This window comes from Ciona intestinalis, chromosome 2 (genome assembly GCF_000224145.3).
Source record: "Ciona intestinalis chromosome 2, KH, whole genome shotgun sequence".
Lineage (NCBI taxonomy): Eukaryota > Metazoa > Chordata > Ascidiacea > Phlebobranchia > Cionidae > Ciona > Ciona intestinalis.
The window spans coordinates 4,247,826-4,271,637 of NC_020167.2; the positions used below are offsets into that span (position 1 = coordinate 4,247,826).

The following is a 23,812-nucleotide window of genomic DNA, read 5'->3' on the forward strand; positions in this document are numbered from 1 at the left end:
CACTTATAGGAAAGTAATCTATATATAGTAAGTTGGAAAAAGAATGGGATATCTTTTTATTCTATATTAATTCGTCCCATTTGGTAGTAAACAAAGAACACTCAAAGAATTATATAACCGTATCCTCACAACTCCATATACCGTTGTTTATTGTTTAAAACACGATTAGGATATTTGGATGTTATGTGCTTAAGGTGTCCCATCTTACCCCACAGGACAGTATTTAATATTCGAATACATACACGCATATCTTATAAATTAGGACGTGTAGAAACTGCACAGTGCCTGAACGACAAACAGTATCTTATACTGGATCTAGGCATGTAAGGAGGGCCGAATAATTTTGTTTTATTACACGCGGTATTGAATTCAAATATTTTCCGCCGATATAAAACTATTATTGTCTGTGGCTTATTGTAACTGCCACTAACACGTACATGTGTTTGTATACCTTGCCTGTTATAGGACTCGCCACCACTCTCTCTACTATAATCTTTTTTGACATCAAACAATCTTGTTTATTCTTTATAAAACTGCTTACAATTCAACGTTTGCTACATTTTCTCGCTAAGTGAGGCACCAGCGATTTGGCCAATTACTTACTCTCGCGTGAGCGGGTTAAATAGTCCTGGCGCCGACGCCATAGCAGACGATCCATATAAAACCACCGATTGTATCCACAACCGTATAACGAGGCGATGGAGTTTTAATCTAATTGCCAAAACGTTTGTGGGGAGCTATTATAAACACACCGACCCCAAGCCTCGTGTAAACAGTTGTGGGAATACTTCGGCCCGCTTTCCTAGACAACCGGGCTTACAACAAAGCTATCGCCTGATTCCACTTTATCCCTTACCCAGTATCATCTATTTACAGCTTGGCGGTTGTCTCTATTATTGCCATTGTATTGAGATTCGTTTGTTTTCTAATACAGGCGCTTGTCTGGCCACAAAGGTAAAGTCCTGTGTACTAAGTGCAGGAGAAACCGGACCCAGCGTTGCAACAATAGAGAAGAAAGGCAGACCCAAACACGATACTTGCGCTTTTCGCCAACGTATAATACCTAATTCTGAAGCTACACTAAACGGCCATTAAGCGACGTTTCATTCAAAACACCGTCGCTGTGATCTAAAAAAAGGTCACGCTAAACCCTTGCTTTTACCAACGCTGCAAACTGTCGTCTCGTGTGCAGAATCTCCATTGCTTACAACGCTCGAAACATACGTTTCTGACGTCACACGGTCCCCATTTGGCTTTGAATGACGTCACAGCAGGAATCTGCCAACGTTTTTACGAAAATTGCTGCAAACTTGACATAAATAATTTAAAAAGCGACACAAAACCCTAAGAGTACATTTCCGGGTATGTGATGTGCTGTAACGAGAAGAGCAGCATAAAATATTCAGTCGCTCTTTCGTGTAAGAGTGCGAGTTAATCAGGTTGGGGTAGGGTGTTAGAGTTAAGAAGCAAGTCGAATTTTCACCAAATCGAGTTAAAATCGGACGAGGAATTGATTTCCCTTAATTCGAACAAAACGAATCACCTTGGTGATTTGACTGACAGAGCTGTGCTTCGGTTGAAGGTAATATTGACGAGTTAGTAATCAATGTTTGTCGCTGTATTGGGAACTCGGGACACGCGTCAACACCAATGGAAACGCCGCGGTGGGTATTTTATAACCGCTATAGTATACGGCTATACGCAAAAGGCCCATAGCTATCCATTGTGCGACGAGGCCAACTTTCTTTCCATGTGAGAAATATGCAGCATGCATTGAAATTTTCGCTTTGTAGCTAGTTATTTGAACGAAAATAATATGTTTAATTTGCGAAAATAAAACAACGAAATGTTGAAAATACCCGGGGCTATGGTTGTGTTGAATTGAAGTAAACATCGAACTGCAAAACCCACGTTTTGGGACCTTAATTAAAATAGCATAGTCTTTATACTACCGAAATGTGAATACGTAAATATATATATATAGACAGAGATATATGTCATATATACAAAAGAGTTCTAACAATTTTGCGGCGCAAAAAAAAAACAGTGAAGTGCATTTGAAATTCGCTCTATAGGTCGGAGGATTATTATAAACGAAAACAAATTTACGTCCTTGACTTTTCTCCCGTTCATAACAACATGCGCATGCATCGATTCCGCTGACATAGATGCATGACGACGGCAAACTACGCTCTTTGGTTTTGATTATGACGTCATATTATTCCCCCGAGTGACGCGATTACTGCAACGTCGATCGAGCAGTTGACTTTCAATACCTCTTACATACAATCGCAATTTAGACCAAGGCCACTTTTGACGCTAAACTTGACAGACACGTGCTAACCGCAACAAGTATTGATTGAACGCAGGTGATTCGCAGCAATTTGGCGAGCTGTTTCGGAAACGAATCAAATACATTTTGACACGCCGATAATTAAGATTTCTGAAAGTTGCTCCAAAATGAATCGAAAACGAATAATTGGCTTGAAAATTAAAGGCCACCAGTTTAATTTCAAATAGCTCTTTACGTCTTTCGATAAAAAGGTAACTTTTTTGTGATAATTACCACATAGCATTTTTACATAAGTAGGGTGGGGGGGAGGTGCTGGGACACCTTTTTATTCCATTTTCTCGTCTCATTTGGTAGTAATTAAAGAACATTTAAGGGATTTGAAAACCGCGTGTCCTCATGACACCCATATAGCCTGTTGTTAATTGTTTAAAACACGATAAAAAATTGTTGTTGGTAGGTGCTAAAAATGTCTCATCTTACCCAACAGTTATACATCACTGAATCTGAACTTTAATATCTGCTTACGGATCCGAGTTACCGCCACAAGAAACCTATACGATTTGAATCACTTAAATACCAAGTTTACTAGTCTTCGAAATCTTACCTAAACTTCATATATGCTGCAAGTGGGACACTAAGTCAACGTAGCAATACAACTAATACGAATAACCAAACCTTACCACGTAACAGCTTATATCAAGTGATCAGTGCCAAGGAATTGAACGTTAGCGTTACCCCTATACCTGCGAATCGAATTTCTTTACCTCACCTTGGTTAAGTTTTCGATTTCAGATGGTTCGTCCTTTCTCCTGCCAATCTTATGTGCTTTCTGTTGCGCGCTTGTTCGTGAGGAGGAATAATTTTGTGCAATTTACTCTCAAACGGTGTTTCTTCTAAAGAGAAGACGGATGATTTAAAACGTTGAAAGAAATGCTATTAGTTGAAGACATATATGCCTTTTCGAGTAGGTGAGAATTTAAACACAGTCAATATTTTATCTTTTTTTTGTTACTTATGTTATGTTACGTGACATACAGTATATATACAGTGAGATTGGAGAGAGACGGAACACCTTTAGCACATAATATCAAAATATTGTGTTTTAAAGAATTAACAACGGTTTGTGGAAGTCGTTTATAATTCTTTAATTTTTTTGTTTACTACAAAATGGGACGAGAAAATGGAATGAAAGGCGTCCCGTCTTTCCCCACCTTAACTATCTAAGTTATTTAAATGTTTTTATTGGGTAATATTTTTTTAACTATCATACTCAGCAGAGGAAATTCTTATATTCCAAAATTCCCCCTAATATTATTCTGAAACAAGGTGCTACAGCTCGTGCATCGTGCCCCGTCGTACTTTTTTGTCGTTCTTTGATACAAATAATTTTTGAAATGATTTAATGGCGATAAAAACATCGGTTCGAACATGGGAGCGATATAAGAAAACAGAAAATAAATAAAATCTCAGGTAAAAAAATAATAGGCCGAGTTCGGGCAACAACAAGAAAACGAAAATAAACGAACGGTCGAACGGCGCCGGATTCAAATTATGACGTCATAATTACGAGCCGCATGAACAAACAGTGATGTGAAAAGATCTTCGATTGTCACGCTTGGCGCTAGGTAACGTGACGTATGCGGTGACGCTGTCAACAACATTTATAAGGAAATGATCACAGATGTTGACGTCATCGTCACGTCATCGTTTCCTTTCTCGCGTTTTTGCATTCCTTTCTCTTCATGCTGAAATGTAAAATTAAGTTATAAAATAAAGGAAACCTTTTGGGATATTTTTCAATTGTTATATTCTGGTTGTATACATACCTTACAAAGAAAAGCATCGCAGCTCCTGCTATCACCATTACTATCAGTAGAATGCCGGTCGCGATCGCCACCACATCTGTATAATGCATAAAGGGAATATTAGATTTCTGACTATGAGTTCGAATTAAGATGAACTAGCATCGGTATTCGGGAAATACTCACGTAACAGCACAGCATCATTGTGTGGTAGGGTGTTGGTTGGTTGGTCGAACGGATCTTCCACGTAAGTCTCGCTCTTTGTTGCGACATAATTGATGCTCCCGCTTTCGGTCTGTGGGATTATGACGTCATTGCTTTCGTCGTTCTTGACGTCACCGGAAACGGACACGACGGTTGTGGATTCTGTGTTGCACACGCGTAAGTAAATTGAACGCTCGTGTTTTAAGTAATCCGCTTTTGCGGGATTATGTTTCTCGCTTCAAAAGTTTCAAAAGTTTTTGATCAACTTACCGGACTGTGACGTTCCCGGAGTTGGCGACGTCATCAACTGGACGCTTTCGTCAGCGGCGTAGTCATTGTACGTCATAAAGGCCTCGAATACCTCATCGCTTGATTCACGTGACACTGCTGCTAGGTTTGATTGGACAGTATTCGGTTTTTCAATATCGTCTGTAAGTAGTGAATGTTAAAGTATAATATACCTGACAGGAACAATGTATTTTTTATTCAATGTTAAGTTTGGTAAGAACGTCACCTTTGTGTGTGTAAGAGTAAACGTTTGTATTTAATATATTTAAATAATGAGTACTTACCGAGTTTAGGCAACATGTTCCTGGATCGAAGAAATCGCACGGAACCTGCGGAAAATATAAACTTGAGTACTTTGATCAAAAAAACAAGAACAGGAAAGAAGTTTCGAACCACTCATATGACGTCACTTGTATAAAATTAGGCGCAAAACTCACAAAGGTAAACTTTATACGGGTATAGGGTGGGACTTGAGATCATTTGGCAACCGGTGTGGAATTAGGTCGTGGGTACGCGGTCTTGCTATTAATGTGGTCGGTCTATAATCGGTTTCTGGGGTCAAATACCAGACCCACGGGAACCCCTGCATGTTGGGGGGTAGAGTTACCACAGCCGTGCGAAATTCGCACGCAGAGAGCGTTTCGGATTCACCACTTTGAGCGGCTAAAGTTGTCACTTGACTCCGCGAGTCCTTGACCCATAGTAACCCCGCAAGTTGCAGAACATGGTCAATTGTACGTTATAGGGAGCGTTGTTTTTGCTTGTAAAGTACGCGTGTGGTTGGGTGTATTTATTTACCAAAAACTGTAGTTGTTTATATTTTAAACTTACCGAAACAAGGGTTCTCGTAGATTTTCTTGTGTATGGCAGCGCAGTGACCTCGTTTCTGCAAATGGAACTTGATTTAGAAGCGGAATTTTAAAACGGTAATTTTTCAAGTATTTAAAAATGATAAGTCCAAATTTCGAAAGTTTACAAATTTCTTTACCAGATCTTTAGGTAAAATTCAGATTTGGTTACAGATTTTAGTCATATCTTTATTCGTAAAATAAAACACGTCAATTCGATGTTTTTATCGCGCGAATGAAAGTGGCTACCAAACAACCGCCATTTTGTAGCTGCATAAGAAACTTTGTTTAATAACACAGTTTGTGCTAAAACTCACCTTATTACACGAGCACTTCTGATCAGGGTTGAAGAATCGAGCATTAGTTAGCAAATCCATGATTTTGGCGCATGTTGGTAAATTACGCATGTTTGTGTTGCAGCTGCCCGCTTTCACCTGTTAAAAATCTTAGTTATTAAACATTAAACACGGAAAAATATGTTATTTCGAAACAAACATAGGCAAGATGGAAGTGGCTAATTTAGTCGATACTGGAGTACGCAGTGTTATGCAAAGATTGGTTTTAAAACTATGAGAGGACTTTGTCTGTATGTCTAAATAGTTATCAAGAATTACTTACCGCGCATTTAGTTTTTAGTTTCACGAGTGCTTCTCTGCATTCTTTATGGTGGCGGCAGGACTTCATAATATCGAAGCAGGATTTCGTTTCAGTGTTGCTCACTGTCGAGCGGAAGCTTTGCGTTTCCGGAGCTCCACTATGCCCTCTTGCGGATGCTCCTGCAGTGGATGTCGCTACCAGCATCAAATAAAGAACGATAAAAAGTCCAAAAAGTCTGCTTGTTCTTCCTGGCGCTGCTAGTTTTACAAAACCCATCTTCTCTGTCTTTTTTTAACTTATTCGTCACAGTGGTAGTCGTTTCGTCTCAAATTCCTAGTCTGGCGGTTTGGCTACAGACAGCTGCGAAAGAAAGACAAAACTCAGAAACAAATTCTTAGAAACCCCGCGGAGATGGCCACTGCGGTCCCACGGGATTATGACGGAGCGTTGATGTAACAATGGACTTCCGAAAGGTCTATGTTGATAGATAGCCGTTTTTATTTACGTCTCTGAAATAGAAATTAACTGTTTCAAATTTACTTAAAACCACGACGAAATAGGTCAAACAAATCTGATACTGAAGAAATGTCTTTACATTTTTTTTATATTTGTAATTTTTTTATTTTATACACATTATCTCAAAAAATATAACGCCGAAAAACAGTCTACCCAAAATCGACGTTTAAATGCGCACGGCCTATCTCGGCTGAATTAACTGCAATACAAACGCTTTGCGTCAAATTTTTGATTTGTTTTTCTTTGAAATTTGTAAGATATTATCTAACTACTCCTCTTGCGCTCCGGCACGATGTGCGAGTGCGCACTGTCTGATTGAAAGTGCTAGTGAAGCGACAGCGACGCAGCTAAATAGGGTGGCTGTCGGAGCAACGAAAAACGCGTCGCAATCAAAGCTTCTGAACAAAAGGCCTTCTGGCGTGCGCGCGGGTGTGCGTTAAACAGTCGTGTGTGTGCGTGCGCGCGTACAACAATAGTAGGTTGTAATTACACTTTATAGGGAGCGTGTAATGGCCCGACGAAAGCTGCTTAATGGTCTGGCAATGATAGCATTTGGGATTAAGTATCCAGTTTAAACAAGAGCACGTGGTGGCACACATTCGCTTTCAGTTATATCTTGTTATAAGCCGATAATAAACCTTCAACAACGGGATCTAATTGAACAAGAGATTTCATCACAAATGTTAGTTTTTTGATGCGAATTGTGTCTGTTCGATATTATAAGTAAATCGTTCAATCCTCCGTGTGTTATTTCTTGCCCCTCTTTAATAAAACTCATTTGTAAATATGTAGTTATTTAAAAATTCACGAGCCAATACATTATAATGGGCAGCCACTGGTGTTACACGTCGGAAGTTTTCTTATGTACGGAGTATAAACAGAAACCCTTTTTGCAGCGGTTGGAGGCACGCTTTTGCCATCAGCCGGAATCGCCTTTGTAAATATTTTGATGACACAGTGTAAATAACTGAGATGTGTTGCCAGTGTTTTGTGCTCTGTTATTCGTCGGACGCCCAGAAAGTTAAAAGGGGGTGTGTTATAATAAAAACAATTTCCTTTGTTTAGGCAAGGCGTGGATTTGTCGCATAAATTATTCACGTCGATATCGCTCCAATCTTTAGAAATCGAATGCTCACTGCATAAAGTACAGTGTAATGTGTGTTTCTGTGTCGATGCGAACTTTCTGAACGTCGGATTCTCACTCTCATCCATGTTTTTCCGGACCACAATCCCAGGGGAACCGTCATCGATCAGTGTGAACACGAGAAAATACAGAAAACTCTAACGAATCGGTGAATAACAGAAATCGGCCCCGAAAAACGGCATTTTTGGGAGTATGGACGCGATCCGGTTTCGGGCAGAACAGCATTTTTCGCTCGCGTTCTCACGGTCTTATGCAGGCGCCTGGGTAACAATCACTCTCTGAGCCTCGTCTGCGCGGTAACAATAGCAGAAACAATGGGCCGTGACATCTAGACGTTATTTGAGATCCCGGTCTCCCGCAACTTTGGGTAATGTCTGGGTTAAAAAGATTCAGAAACGCAGCGTCCTGGTTAGGACGGGAGAAATATACAGCCCAGTAAACATCATCCGACTCCACCAAATTATTCAAGTGCAACCTTCGAAAAGATGTTTATCGCGGCAACGTCGTCTACATAGGAAAGTTCACCCGGCCGAAAATACCACATTGAACGAAAACTGGCATTATTATTACGAGTCACCACATCTAAAAAACATCATACCAGCCAACACGGATGCAATAAAATTATGCAATACTGTAATGGTTTATATACATTTTACGTGGTCGGTAAAAAAATTACTGCCATGCTGAAAAACCGTGCTATTAAAATATCTAATTTAAAACGCGAACGGTAAACAATACAATAAACAAGAAGACTATAAGAGACCATAATTAAATTAAATTTTAATGCGCGGACGGCAAAGTCGGAACATTCTGCCATCAGGATATGAAGCAGTCAAAGCCAATGCCGTTGGTCGGTTAGCAAAGGCGTGCCACCATCGTTTATAAAACATTTATACTTTTATTTCATCGCAAAGGCACGCGCACAGACAGCTGCTTCTTCGGCGGTTGTGACGTCACAAGCGGCGCGTGCCGGTCACCTGCTGCTCGAACCGGGGGTTGTGGCAGGTGCTTGTTCCCTGCTCAGCGTTGGGTTGTGCCGCTGTATTTTAACATTTTGTTTGTACATAGTAACTGACTGGGTTCGCTTTCCAGGCTGCGGGGAGCGGCGATCAACTTTTACCGATGTTTGAGCGTAGGTTATAACGTTTAATTCGCTGCGCCGTATAGTGTATCGCCCGATGGTGTATTTTTTAAAGCTAGCAGTAATCGATACAGTTCCGAATGGCAAAATTATTACGTTTTAAAAACTTGCGAATCACGTTCATAGATCTAGGTAGGTCGAAGGCATTGGCGTGCGCGTTTTTCACGTCACAATTACCATTCGGCGTCAATTGACGACGCTGTTGTTCGGCGGAATCGACTTCGTATAAACTTGGAAGCGGGAGTCGAACCACATAAAGGCGTGGGAAAGTGTCGTTGCAACCACCGGAAACAGTTCGACCTTACTGTGCAATCGATTGCAGCTCGTTCAGGGAATGTTACATTGTTGCTCTTCCGGTACAGTCGCTTTCACACGGACCCAACGTCGTCGATCACGTGGCGTAGCGCCGTCCAATCAAAAACTCGTTCGTCCCGGCCAAATGAGGACAAAGAACACCTACAGGGGTCGTACCGCGAATCCACACAGGCCCTGAAAGGGACTTTGAAGTTTCGGTTTTGGCATAGAATGAACAAAATGGCAACTGAGGCGAGCATAATCCCCTTTAACGTATTATTCAATGGCACCGCGTAGCTAAAGAGTAAGTAACTTCTAATAAATAAACAAATTGGCCAGACTTGTGTAAAGTATCACAAACTGGTACTTGAATATAATTGCAATTTTTGTTTCATTGGTTGAGTCGAGGCTTGAGTCCTTTGGGAAACCGAATTAAAATCAAATGTAGCTGTTTCGATTTAGTTCAATATCGAACTTCAATTTCCGCGCATTGATTCCAGTGGTTATTATTACGAAACAATGCCCTATATTACGTCATAATACGGGAAATATGATGTTTGTAGGTCAACTTACATCAACGGCAAGTAAGTAATCGTATGGACACACACATAACACACATCACTGGCCTCCTTACAGCTGGTGCTCAGAAACGCAAATAAACGAACGGATCCCGTGGGATATGTCAGCACTTTGCAATTCGAGCCTCTGACCCCAAGAACATGTGCGACATATTTTCGAATGTGGGCTGCCCAAAACAACTAAAATCCATTCGAAATTTTTCGCAGTAGATAGATTCTTTATAGGGAAATGAGAGTGTATTCTAGAGACCACGTAAGAATGTTACGTCACAGCCTCGCTTATTCGCATGAAATTATTACTCGATGACGTAACAGCCTTGTAATTGAAGCACTGTCGATCAAGCTTAGATATATCTTCCGAGTTTCATTAATCTTCTAACGCTTTGGATATCTTATTGCATTTCTATCGGAGACTAATTGGACGCTTTCCACGCGCGATGTAATATTAGAACGCCTAAATTTCCTTTCTTTGACGTCATAATTATCAAAGTGCTGTGAAATTCAACTCAACCAATCAAAAAGGTCTTCTTAAATTAACATTTGCTGTAATTCCTTTCGTTTTTTAAAATCGCTGACAAATTGAATTACACAAGGTAAGCATATTGCGTATATGATTACAAAATAGATTACGTCGTGCTAATTTCGTCCGTCACAATTGCCATTATGTGTGCATGGCTTCGGATCCATCACCGGCCGCGAATTATTGCAAATCAGTCGTGTAATACGATTGGAAATTACATCGAATTACTAACGGATTTTGAGTTAATCAATTTTAAATGAAAATCGAACGACACGCAACATTAGAAACGACATTTTCCTAATTAATTGTAATCTTGTTATATTTCTTTCACGTTGCAATATGTCTATACTTTTTCTTGATGCTGAATTGAAAATCAAAAGATGTAACGAAGTATGTTTATTAACAATTTAATAACGTTGTGGTAACTCTGCGTGACAAAGAACATTTATTTGTTAAAGTAAACCAAGCCTGCGGTAAGCAGCATAATGGCCAACAAGCTCAGCAGATGTCGCGGCTTTATTTTTATCATTCACTTACACAACATATGCTAAGTGGCTTTGTTTGCTGAACGTGTTTAAGCTTTTGCGCAGAATGCTTCGGCTTTTAATGAAAACGACTTCACCAGTAAGTGTGTATATATATTTTTAAGACAATTTTGGTTGCATTTTACTGAAGACCTGAAATAAACTAGCCGATTAAATTGTCAAATTTGATTAAGATTTAACGAAACAGGGAAGTCTGTGTTTTGAATTGCTTCAAGAAAAAAATGGATCCTTCTGAAACTTCTTTATAAATGTGCGACGCCACACACCTGTCGCCAGTCACGCTTACATAATCCCTATGATAACAAAACCATGTAAAAGCGACCTAATTCTGAAATCACCTAGTCGAGCCAAAGTGCAAGACAAACATCTTGGTAACAATCTAAATTTTGAAAAAATGTCGAAAATTCCAAACAAACCACACAAATGAAACACCGTTTTCTAATTGGTCGTTTAATCGTTTTAATTTAGCATATGTTAGCACTATATTTTTACGCGTCGTAATCGTTTTGTTTATTCTCATAAACAGTGCGCATTATTACGTCATAATCCGGAAGAAGATGACGCGCCCAATCATGTCTCATAAACTAGATTTCGCATTTAAAATGATGACAGACCCTTGTGTTGGAAACAATGCCATATGTCACGTCATGATAAGACGGGGCACTTGTTCATGTAATGGGACCTGAAGATTTTAATCTTTCGTCGATTTCCGGTGTTTGTGCGACACGAACCAGCAATAAATAATGCATACGCCGCAAAATGTATCTACACTCATTATTGTTTGTTGGAGATGCAGTTGCTGTCTATAAAATAGGGGCAAAGTTTACTGGTAAAACATATACAAATATGATTGCATGTACTCGGTACCACAATACATATATAGTAGTGTGGGGGAAGATGGGACACCTTTTGATCTTTTTTGTCGTCCCCTATTGGTAGTAAACAATGAACATTTAAAGAGTTATAAAACCGTATCCTCACAGCTTCCATAGACCGCTGTTTATTTCTTAAAACGCGAACAGAATGTTTGGATACCATGTGCTAAAGGTGTCTCGTCTTACGGTCTTACTTCATGTCAACTAGGTGAATAAAAACCAGCATTCGCGTTGTTGATATATAATGTAACCATTGATTTTAGCGCCTTTGAAGTTGCCCGGTCACTGCTTTGTTGAGTTTAATTACCACCACTTGATAAATCTACCTTTGTTTAAGGTTAAACTGTCTGATCGTAAATCGTAAAAATTAGTTTTCAAATTGTGAGGTGAAGTTTTACGACGTCACCATGGCGGGATTATGAGGTCACAGTGCCGCTTTATTTTATGTCTTCTGTGGTTGAGAAAATAAATGAAAGGCGATTTACGTTTGCGTACCATGGCTCGTAAATAAATTGATTTAAACTTCACGGTTAAAATTAAATCGTTATGTCCCGAAACTGTGGGAAAATACTTCGACGTGACAATGTGGCCAACAAAGTCGTAACTTGAGCTGACTGCCATGGGTAAAAACGATATCTCTAGTATAGGCCGTGTACCATCTTGGTTTCGTTTAGCCTTCTAAACACGTTTAAAATTATTTCCGAGGTTTTGGTTTATGAGACACCGGGTTTCTTGGCATATGAAGACATTTTATATGAAGTGAACTAAATATTTTTCAATTGTTATCTTTCCATCGAACCCATACAACCCTGGCATTCTACTTTCGGACAGGCACTTGTACGACCTTTCACCGCAGGGCAATTATAACCAAGCGGAAGTAATTGAAGCAAAATAAGCTGTACCGGTGTAGCAATATCTCACCGCAATTATCGGCATCGTTCATTGTCATCATTAACCTTGGGGAAATAAACAGAAGGGGGAAATAGTCAACTCGGCGTCGACATCAACGTTTTAATTGCCGCAAACTTTGTTTTTACAGTAACTTTTCATCAGTCTTGAGTACCGTATCAAAACACTGCATAATTATCACACATGCCTAACTTTTTAATTAGAATGCAGGTCAAGTCCACGTTTCTTTTAAACAGCTTTTGTTTCTTCTTATTATTAATAAGACTTGTCCCATAAATTTCGTGGTGCTGAAGTAAAAGTTTAAACGTTCAAGTTAAATTACAATTTTAGGTATAACTTTCTTTTCGTAATTTGTAAAGCGTTAACAGCAAATTGCTAAGTGAAGTATACCAATGTAAATTTAAGTAAATATAAACTCTAGGCATTATGCAACATAGTCTTACTATTTTAATATAAGGATTGGCAGCAGACATTTTGTAGTAATACTTTTGTGTTTTTCTCAGATAACTCCTAGTTTAAAAGGTTTAACGTCGGAAACTCTTTAGTCAGCAACAAATCTTATTTACAATAGGGCATTATACCACATTACAGCGCCATTATCTTTTAGTTGTTGTCCGTGGCGTAAGCGATTGATTTCCAACAAAAGAATGGGATTCCGGAACGACGATAAATTATAGCGTGCGCGTAAAACAATGGGGAATTAAACAAGTAACGAAGCGGAAACATGTTCCCACGATAAAGTCAATGATACGCGCAAAGATGAATCGAGATTGGATAGCGGAAAGCGTTGTCAAAGCGTGCTAGGAGACACAGAAATACTTTACACGATGTGATTCGTCCTTTTACTGTTTAAAAATTCCTTCCGTGTTACCACCGCTTTAATGTTTTACATTTAATAGTTTTAGTTCTCGCATCAATGTATTATTTTACCATAGATACCTTACAAGGTATCTATGGTTTTACCGCGTATGTGTTCTAACAAGCGACATGTCTGCGGTGATTCCCCTACCACTTTAATTGCAAAAACTTTTGTTTGTTTTTCTTTGCGGCAATGCGTTTCTGCTCGATAGTGGATTGTTTATAATAAATATTAGTTATAAAAGACTCCCGCATCATATTGTTCTATACCAAAATTGCTTGTTTAAACCGTTAACTTCAATCTTACACATAATGACTAGCCAGTTAACAAATAATCTCGGTCGTTGTAACACCATTTTCCCCAAATTCTTCAATCAAGTTAACATCATGTAAAGTTTTGTGACTTAAATCTTTAGTTGTTTCGTTAGCTTATCTTTGTTCTTCGGTTGCATATGTTGCACATTTACTAGAATGAAAAGCTTTATTTCTCCAATGACGGCCCGTGGACGACTGACTCGCATTCTCGGCCATATCAGAATTGCATTGAACACAACTGCTTCAAGAAACATGTCAGCAAAATATAACCAAGTTGATGTTAATGGTGCAACTATGAACTATGTTGATACCGGTCCTGGTATGTATTGTTGTTCTCATTTTATTTTGGTGTCTAATTAATAATGTTGCCATTTTTAGTGCCGTGGCACAGTGGTAAGCGCGCCTGTTTCTAACCTAGCTAGAGGTAATGGGTTCAAGGCTCGTCGCAGCTACTATTGTGGACGTATGTGTTCTTGAGCAAGACATGGACACTTAACGGCAATTGCTCCAACCCTGCAACCCAGTGGTTTTTAATTGGTTGTCCAAATTATCAGCTGTACATAAAAAAACAATAAGAATAATCTCCCACAAAGTAACATACCTGGTAACCAGTCTGCAAAGTATGGCAGTTCCTGACGAGATCTCGCGCGTGCAAGACGGTTATTTTTCGCGTTCGCGCGTGCTATCATTAAAAATCTGCGTGCAAAGCATGTACATTTTCAAGCCACGTTAGGAAATCTTACTTAATTTAATACGTATTTTTTTCTTTGTTTAATCAATTGGCGTGCGTAGGACAAATTGTGGCGTGCATAACCGAAAGTCTGTAAAAAAATCGCGCATGCACCTGCCATACTCTGCAGTCTGGCCTGGTAACTCGTAAGCTGGCACAAGGTCTGTTGTTTTTCTGTCATGTCATGATAAAGTAAGTTACACTTATTCATTCTTTTATCCATTATGCATTTAGGAGTTTGCGCACAATTTTTTGGTCAGATTAGTGGTGTCTATTTCCGACAAAAGATATCACATATTATATTTTGGGGGAAAATAACATTTTATAGTAATGAAGTTATAAAAGTTTGACAGTTTTGCTCATATAATTCTATGTGTGCATATTGACAACGGGTCCCAGCCAAAAAAAATGATGCAAAAACAATAATTACATAACCTACGGCAACCTTCCCATTGTAATAAAGTTATAAAAAAAAAATATTTAATTTTTGCCAATGTTTAAGGAAAGCACAAAGATGAAGCTGTGATCTTCCTTCATGGAAATCCCACATCCTCTTATCTGTGGAGGAACGTCATTCCTCACGTGGAGGACCTTGCAAGATGCCTTGCTCCTGATCTTATGGGGATGGGAAAGTCATCCAAGATACCTGGGATAAAGTACACGTTCATGGAGCATTATTCCTACCTCTCGAAGTGGTTCGATTCAGTTGATCTTCCACAAAAGGTTTTGAATCAAAGAGTTATATACTTTTGTACAACGAATTTAATTATAATTTGGTTAGAATGTTTTAAAATAATGATCATTTACGTGGAATGCCTAATAATCAGCATTAAATGAATAATTCCCTATTTCCCCTCATTTTAATAAAGTTTTACATGCAAAAATTATTTACTGTATATTCTCTGTGTATCTGAATCACTGTAACTGGTTAAATTTCCAGGTTAATCTTGTGGTTCATGACTGGGGTTCAGGGTTAGGCTTCCACTGGGCGAATAAACATCGGGATCGTGTGAAGTCAATCTCATACATGGAGAGCCTTGTTGCACCTTTATCTTGGGATAGCTTTCCAGGCAAGGCACGGGATATTTTTCAGGCCTTACGATCCCCAGCTGGTATGTCAAATTAATTGTAGCAGTGTTATGTATATCATATATATGTATGTTGTTTAAAGATTCTTTGAATTTTTTTGTCAATCAAGGTATTTGTTTGGTTTAAGTAACTTCCTACAATGCCATTGTACATTAAAAAACAACCAGCCTTATTCTAGTACTGTGCAAATGTGTTTCTGATATAACAACACATAACTGCAGCAATACCTTTATAAACCATTGGTTAAACAACATTCTCTAAATTAGGTTGTTGCATTTAGGTAAAAAAATGGTTTTAGAAAAGAACCTATTTGTTAAGCTACTTCTGCCTAGGAGTATCACTCGACAGCTAACAGATGAAGAGATGGCAGTTTATTTGGAACCTTTTCAAACTGAAGAACATAGACTTCCAACCCTTACCTGGCCCAGGGAAATTCCTATTAAATATGATGGTAAGATGTTTAATAGTTTTCCTATAGTATACAGAGTATACGCATATTCTATAATTGTAAAATATCTCTTTTGGTCAGGTATTAGCCTACCATTGTTTCAAAACTTTCAACATCAGGTAGTCTTTATCTTTATTTGGGGGATTTACTAAATTCACTGTGATACTAAATTGCAAGAAAACTGTTTTAACTTATTCTTTGTAATAAAGGTGATTGGCATACAATGTTAAAACATTGATACATTTATAAATCAATTAGCTCTTTTTTGTATTTCAGTGTGTGTTATTTAAAAAAAAAATACTTTTAGATATAAAGTTGATAGCCAAAATGTGTCAGTCCCTAAGCCTAACTGCTTACATTTATTCAGGCCCAGAAAATATGATTGAAATTGCCAAAAATTACAACAAATATTTATCAACCTCTAAAAGTCTTCCGAAACTTTTTGTGAACGCTGATCCTGGGTTCTTCTCAAGCTGGATGAAACAGAAAGTGCAGGATTGGCCGAATCAACAAGAAGTAACAGTTTCTGGTATCCATTTTCTTCAGGAAGATTCACCTGAAGTTATTGGAAAGGAGATACGGTCCTTTCTTGAAAAGAGTGTTTTTTAAAACTATGCAATATTTTTATTTTTTAAATATGTTTTATCAAATACAGGGTTTAACCCTTTAGTTGATAATCTTGTTTAAATTGCTATATTACTACATTGTGTTTAGATTAATTTCTTCACATATTTTGTTGCTTGTGACTAGATAATTTTACCATTTTCTCATTCATTTTTTTAACTTTTCAGTACTATAAATAAAGTTATTATTTACTGCAATGAGTTATTGTTGTTTCTCGTTGACGAAAATCAGGCACTGGTTGAATTATAATTTGGTTTATTACATTCAGTTACTAGCTTTTTAACCACAGCCCAAATCAACATTTTTACCATTCTGTGAGTGCCTAAGCTAAGATTATCTTGCTTCTTCTTTAAAATAATTCTTTGGCGGATCACCAGGTATTGAGTAAGAAAATGGCAAAATGTCCAATATATTTAGGTATAAATATTAACGAGCGAGAAGACCGCCGGCCTACATTAACTTGGCCACGCGAAATTCCAATCATACAAAACGGTAACATTGGAATTGGCAATGTTTGTGTCTTGCAAAATTTTGTTGGAGGTAGAAATATATCTATTATTGCTTTAACAGACGATATTTGTTTTACCTTTTTGAGTATAAACGAAAGATTGTGGTTTTAAACTCTTTGAATAAACTATACACTTTACGTTTACCCAAAATCTATATTTTTTTGCTGCATCCTGTATGAATGTAGAATATATATGGGGGCCCAACCTGGTCAAAATACAACACGAATAAATCGCATTTAACGTAATAAGTTGTATTATTTTTATATCACAAGTTGTATTATTTTTGGATCTTAGTCTTACAAAAATATAATTTTACGTTACAACTTCAATTAATTTTACGTTACGACTTGAATTAATTTTACGCTACGACTTGAATTATTTTTACGTTACGACTTGAATTAATTTTACGTTACGACTTGAATTATTTTTACATTACGACTTGAATTATTTTTACATTACGACTTGAATTATTTTTACGTTACGACTTGAATTATTTTTACTTTACGACTTGAATTATTTTTATATCCGGTAAAATCACTCATGCGTTTGTGTTATTGTTTCTGTATATATATGAGGGAGAATTGTTTCCAACATTAATATACAGAAATAGATTAACCAGCAGCATTTGACGTATTGGGAATTATCGAAAAAGTATATTTACCTTTTTTGGGGGGATTTTTAACAAGTAATTTCTATGGATTTTGCTTAACACTAGCGGCGCAAAACACTTATTCCCATGGCGACCAATGGAGCGCGATTTTTTTTGTTATTGAACCTTGTTGTTAACATTATTTTTTTGTTACTTTCGTGCTGTATTGAGTCACCAGACTAGTTTGTATACAGTTAAATATAGTAATTTTTATGGCGCAAAATAAATACGATCTTCTACTGGTGCCGAATTCACCCAACAAAACTATTCGACAACAGCCTTGGTAAGATATTTTCTATAAAATTTCAATAGTATTCCAACGCTATAAGGTGTAAATTAATAATAAGTAAATAAAATAGTAGTGTTACCTTTGCTCTATGGAACTTTTCACATCACCAACAGTAATTCCAAACATAATTGAATGAATAAATGTAACTTTTATTCTTACGTGGCCACAAAAATAGCCACGACGGGCCTTCAACCAATAACCTCTGGGTTAGAGGCAGATGCACTAACCACTTGGCAAGGGCGCCAGAATTTCTCTACAAATAACAAGTAAAAACAAACGATGAATAACACAGGTACAAAGAACGATTAAGGACAAAATACATCAAACAACGTTCAAAAAAAGAAGGATCAGAGAGTCTTGTTGGTAGAAACTGGATCTTACTCCGCAGTGGAATTGATGACTTCAGAGACGGTTTGCCCCCTGAGTTTGATGGGAAATTCTTTGTGGAGGTAAAAGGAGAATTTCTGATAGGTATTGTAAATTGTATTGAGTTAGGATAGAATTATTAATTTTTTATAAATGTGCTGGGTTAATGAGCAACTCAATAAAAATAATTTAAACTGTCCTATGCTGTTTTTGCTTGGAAGAAATAATTCCTACTGACCTACTATATTTGTTTTAATGTGTATGTATGGTTTTGCCTAGTTGATTCCACACCCTAAAACATTGTAAGGTTCTTGTTTTATTTTCGTTGTTGTACATTATGTCAGATTAGTATTATGAAGTAACACAACACTTATACTACATATTTGTAATGCAGGGTTCCAAAGGGATTTCTCCAGTGATCAGTCATAGCAAGGATACGTTATCCAGTCGATTACGAAGAAATAATGTCAAAGCAAGGTGAAGTAGATAAAATATGACTGTTAACTTAATTTTAAAAGTCACTCTGTTTGTGTTCATAGCTAATTTAGAGTGCAGTACTAAATAATAAATCTAATTATTCTTTCCTGCATGCTTTACTGTGGGTAAATAAAATTTTGGTAAAAATATTGAATGGTCAAGTGGTAGTACTATTTATTTTAGTGTTTTTTTTATGCGTAATTATTTGTATATGAATCTACTTTTAATGTATCCAGGCGACCACGTCCATCACTCACTAAGTCTCAAGCTTGCTTGGATAAAAGCTTACCACTCCAACAAAAGCGTAGAGATCATATTAATGAGGTTGAATACGGACTTACACAGCACCCACTTGCTCTTTACCCCCACCTTGAGGAAGGCATGTCTCCTGAAGTAAGCTATAAGTGACCATTGAATTACTACCCATTTTAAAGATATTTTAAAGATAAAAAGATAATTTAAAGATATTTTATAGATATAAAATATTTTAAAGATATTCTAGATAATAGATATATAAAACTGCAGTTTGTATTGCTAATGTTTAAATTCATTTTGATTCTATACTTCTCAGTTGTTTGAAGAAATTGTTGATCTTCTTGATCCGGCAATGAATCCTGACCTTGACAGTGAAGAGGAAGATGAGTTCATCGAAGAAGGAAGAAAGACAACAACTGGAACCGATGCTAGTTTTGCCAGGTATGATTAATTAGTGGTTAAATTGCATATTCTTTACATTGTCTGAATAAAAATCTTCAGTTGAATATAGATTTATTATAATGCATGTGATTATATGAACTAGGAATGTACTGGGTTTTTGACTGGTTCATTTATATTTACAGATCAAACATACTTGAAGCAAGCCAGGAGTTATCAAGCATTGAAAGTCTGAAAAGGTAAGGAATTTAGTATTCCAAATTTGGTAATGTGAAGAGTATTTTCACCTTTAAAAAAATTCCTCTTTTAAGAGTTATAATTAGAAAACTGATGTGTTCTTTGACTTAATGCAGTTTGATCGATGAATCTAAGCCTCGGAATCCGTACAAATGGATTCTGAGGAAAGATACACTTCAAAAGGATGAAAAGAAGGGGATAAAGAAGCGGCCAACCTCTCCGTCACAAGATGAGCATATCAAAAAGGTGATGAGTGATATTACCTGATTTTATCACTATCTTAGTAGTGTTTTACACCATTCAGAATAGAATGATTCTATAATAGTGTCTCATATCTTTACTTTCTAATGATGATTATTTGTTTAGGTGACAAAGGAATTTTGTGATTGGGTAACTGATTTAGGGGGGGAGAGCAATAATGTGGAGGAATCAACCATCATGAGTTTATTTGCTAGTGGGTATGAGACGAAACCTGCACTCTCCGTTCCTATCCATGTGGTTGAGCTATCAAGTGTTCCTGCAGAACTGCGAGAGTCAGCAGGGTTGTCTCCAAGAGGATCGGCAAAGAAGAGTTATCCTTCTTCAGCTACTCCAACTGCTACAGTTACAGTATGTTAAAATTATGAATTGATAAATTTTAAAAATTTACATTATTATAAACTTAAACAAACAGAACACAGTGCAACCTGAGTATGAGCCGAGTTGGGTCAAGATAAAATATGGAGCTTGGTATCTTGAACCAAAGACATGGCGAGTTAGAGCTGAAGATGAAGTTCTGGAAGATCCGGAAGAAGTTGCAAAGCGAGAGATGAGTGAATCAAAGCAAAAGAGCACGGAGATGGATAATCAACTTGCACCATTGCACGGGGCAAGAGCATTTAGGTTGTTTGAATGTTTGGCAACATATAAAAAATTAAAAATGTTACATGAAATGAATTAACAGGACTAGTTATGTTTTTTGTAAAAGTTGTTGGTGAATTAATCATGAGTTTATTGTGTAGGACTTTTCTTGAAAGAAACAACCGAAGGAAGCCGGAGTTCATGAACAAAGTTTCTGACTTGCAAGATGAAGAAGATGACAGGAATGATGTCACGCAGCCAAACAAATATGAACGAACATCAACGAGAGGGACAACTCGTGCTTACTCTGGCATAACTTCACGTTCCATTGCGTCGTCGATCGGAAACAGATGACGAAAATGCTCCGTTTTTATATTCTATTTTTTTAACATTTACACTTGAAATGTCTGCACAGTAGAAGATTTGCAAATATGTGTTTTATGATTGTAGAAGTATATAGCGTTAATGAGTTTTTCTGCTAACGCTATTGAACTGCCAAATTGAGAAGAAAATGATATTTACGGTAAAGATCATTAATAAAGGTTTTGTACCTCGCGCCGTGAGGCTGGGATTACCACAAGCTGCGACCACAGGTCTGTCGCGGGTTGTGAACAAAGCCATGTATTGTGACGTACATAATCCTGCCAAAGGCGTTCGCCAACGGCAACGCTACGCAGAACGAACAAACAGTTTAACCTTTGGAAATCAAGAACATTATTTCAAATGATAGTATGAAGGTTGCGTTTGTGGTTTTATCTCTACTCGTCATTGGTAAGTCTTAACTTATATTTCTTATATATTAAAGTTTATTTACCGTGTTATACAACGTTGTAGGGATGTTCATTTTTAAACGTATCGATTAACAATTGCCTTGGGTTTTAAACTGCATGTCCAAAGTAGTGTTTCTGTATATAGTGAAGCCTGAAACTGTTTGTCATGAGGTATCTCTTTCATTAACTTTCAACTGCACCTTAGGTAGCTAGACTTTACCAATAACACCTTGTTTTCTCTTTCTTATGTAGAATTGTACAAATATACAACGTATGAATAATTAAACTAGTACTTATTGTCAGGTGCATACTGCCAGTCTACCAGTCCAAGACCATCAAATTGTGTAAGAAAAGTCTGGAGAGGATGCAATGTGCGCACGAATGGAAAATGTGCTTGTAAAAAGAAATCAGCATGCATCAATCCTTTTGTATATAGGACAAAACGGACGTGCAGACGATTAAACAGTAATTTTGTGTTTTTGTTTCATAAATAGTATGAAGGGGAAGGGGAGAATTGAAAAATATTAATCAATAACTTTGATTTGCAGGAAATATTTGCAGAACTCACCCCTGCCAAAATCATGGGTACTGTCAACCAATGCAAGGGCGACAGTTTAAATGTCAATGCTTTGGTACAGGGTTTTACGGAAAGAACTGTGAGACAGGTTTGTAATAGCAATTTTATTTGTAATGATCTTATAACTTAATTTCATATTTACTTTAAAGCTTGCCCAGAACGGAATCCACATGACTCCCAGTTGTGGAAGTTTCCTCAAGAATGTATTTCTGTGTGAATCATGAAATTTCTGGCAGTTGCTGCCTATATTATGCTTTGCATGCAATGAGCTGTTAAATAGGTTTTGCACTTTCAGCTTTACTTGTACCTTTTGATTTAAACTGTTTATTACTCTAACTCCAATGGAGTGATAAAGAGTAAATAGTAACTGTATTTATTTTACAGTTTTTGTATTATATATATTATGCTTCATAAGTAAAATAAAATTTCAAGACAAAACAACATGCTAAATGATTTGGCAATATCAATTATAAGTGATTACAACGTACAGTTTTAAGTGTGCTTTGCTAAAAAATATACTATGAATTGAAACAGAAACCACATATCTAAAGATAACCACAAGATGAAATTTTTTTTCTTCATGTCATTGCATTTGTTAATCACAAGAATAAAATCAAGTACACATTGTGCATGGCAACAAAAGCAAGTCTGTGCAGTTTGGACTAGATAATTTTACAGTACAAATTATCTACACCATATTAAGAAATAAAGTGATTACAATTTTTGGTACAGTATAAGAGAGTGGTATAGAATGATAAACATGGCTTAACACTAACCACTACATTTAAAAACAACAACAAATGAAATATTTTTTTAAAGCAATTATTTTGTCCGCCCTTTAGATTTTGTGCTTGATTGTTGAAACACTGAAGAGCTTGACATTAAGTTATCAATGTATTTTCCTAAAACTTCATTTTCTGACTTGAGTTTAATATTTTCTTCCTTTACTGAATCAACACGTTGGGATAGATCTTCAAGGGTGTTTTGCAACTGAAGAATTTCACCAATTACTCTCGCCTTTTCAGCGACTTCATCAGGACTGTCATCTTTGTCTAAGAAACATACCATTTATATGTGTTGTGTAGGTTACAGTAGTAACAGTAATACAGTATATAGGCCTAGTCAAACTTTGGGGGTATGTAGTCAAATTTGAAGCATGTAATTTCATAATTTGCAATCCCTGTTTTATTAACAGTCTTAAAAATAATTTTATGAGAATCGATTAGACTCATTATTATAAATAGCCTACTTTGTTATTTTTGCTGATAGTAAACAAACCTTGGTTTCTCATATTTCTAGTAGGTTGTACGTCTTGTTGCTCAAACAGCACATTTTCCTCTCCCTCACTAGATGATCCACTGTTCAATGATACAGTATACAACATTTCCTCAATGTTTATTTTATCATCCATGTTTAACTTATTGTGTGCCTAATACTGTACAAAGTGTTTACTTTACTTGTACTAATAAAATAACGTATAAAAACTACAAGACAACTGGAATTTAGGTTATGTACAGTTGTGGTATTACTATCTTGTACACACAGCAGTCATATTGGATATCAACCAAATAAAATCAATGTAAACATCTAGGGAACTACACACATATTTACTCGATGAGTTCACATGCTCCTTTGTTTCGATTAGAAGCCCAACGCACAGACAAACACAAAGCACTTTAGTACAGAGAGCGAACCACTCCCCAAAACCATAGTTTAACATTGTTAAAGCAGCTTAAAAAGCAAATCTAAGAAAAAACGTACATTTTTAATTTTTAGAGGATGCTATATCTGAAACACGAAATGTTATATATTTCTATACGTTAAAA

At 37.0% G+C, this 23,812-nt stretch overlaps 4 protein-coding genes across 4 annotated transcripts; 2 read left to right on the forward strand and 2 right to left on the reverse strand.

Moving 5' to 3' along the window:
- Positions 1-3,676: 3,676 nt before the first annotated feature.
- On the reverse strand, positions 3,677-6,419 carry LOC100184315. The gene is made up of 8 exons (XM_026840553.1): positions 6,054-6,419; positions 5,753-5,869; positions 5,419-5,473; positions 4,872-4,916; positions 4,570-4,728; positions 4,282-4,461; positions 4,120-4,195; positions 3,677-4,038 (listed from the first exon to the last, which is right to left on the reverse strand). Exons 1-8 carry the CDS (start codon positions 6,306-6,308, stop codon positions 3,990-3,992), a joined length of 936 nt encoding a protein of 311 aa, XP_026696354.1. The 5' UTR covers positions 6,309-6,419; the 3' UTR covers positions 3,677-3,989.
- A 7,248-nt stretch (positions 6,420-13,667) lies between these two features.
- Positions 13,668-17,270, forward strand: LOC100178046 (haloalkane dehalogenase-like). Its single transcript, XM_002127091.3, has 5 exons — positions 13,668-14,046; positions 14,960-15,180; positions 15,398-15,569; positions 15,827-15,997; positions 16,362-17,270. The coding sequence occupies exons 1-5, from the start codon at positions 13,884-13,886 to the stop codon at positions 16,601-16,603; spliced, it is 969 nt and encodes a 322-aa protein (XP_002127127.1). The 5' UTR covers positions 13,668-13,883; the 3' UTR covers positions 16,604-17,270.
- A 567-nt stretch (positions 17,271-17,837) lies between these two features.
- LOC100177276 (protein FAM47E) lies at positions 17,838-22,447 on the forward strand. Its single transcript, XM_002127214.5, has 13 exons — positions 17,838-18,059; positions 18,358-18,514; positions 18,826-18,908; positions 19,145-19,301; positions 19,480-19,604; positions 19,748-19,801; positions 19,916-20,045; positions 20,166-20,408; positions 20,473-20,681; positions 20,801-21,410; positions 21,713-21,874; positions 21,958-22,074; positions 22,136-22,447. Exons 1-10 carry the CDS (start codon positions 17,989-17,991, stop codon positions 20,991-20,993), a joined length of 1,422 nt encoding a protein of 473 aa, XP_002127250.2. The 5' UTR covers positions 17,838-17,988; the 3' UTR covers positions 20,994-21,410; positions 21,713-21,874; positions 21,958-22,074; positions 22,136-22,447.
- Positions 22,371-23,609, reverse strand: LOC100179621 (short coiled-coil protein B-like). Its single transcript, XM_002127296.4, has 3 exons — positions 23,526-23,609; positions 23,265-23,437; positions 22,371-23,038 (listed from the first exon to the last, which is right to left on the reverse strand). Exons 2-3 carry the CDS (start codon positions 23,395-23,397, stop codon positions 22,809-22,811), a joined length of 363 nt encoding a protein of 120 aa, XP_002127332.1. The 5' UTR covers positions 23,398-23,437; positions 23,526-23,609; the 3' UTR covers positions 22,371-22,808.
- Between the last annotated feature and the right edge of the window lie 203 nt (positions 23,610-23,812).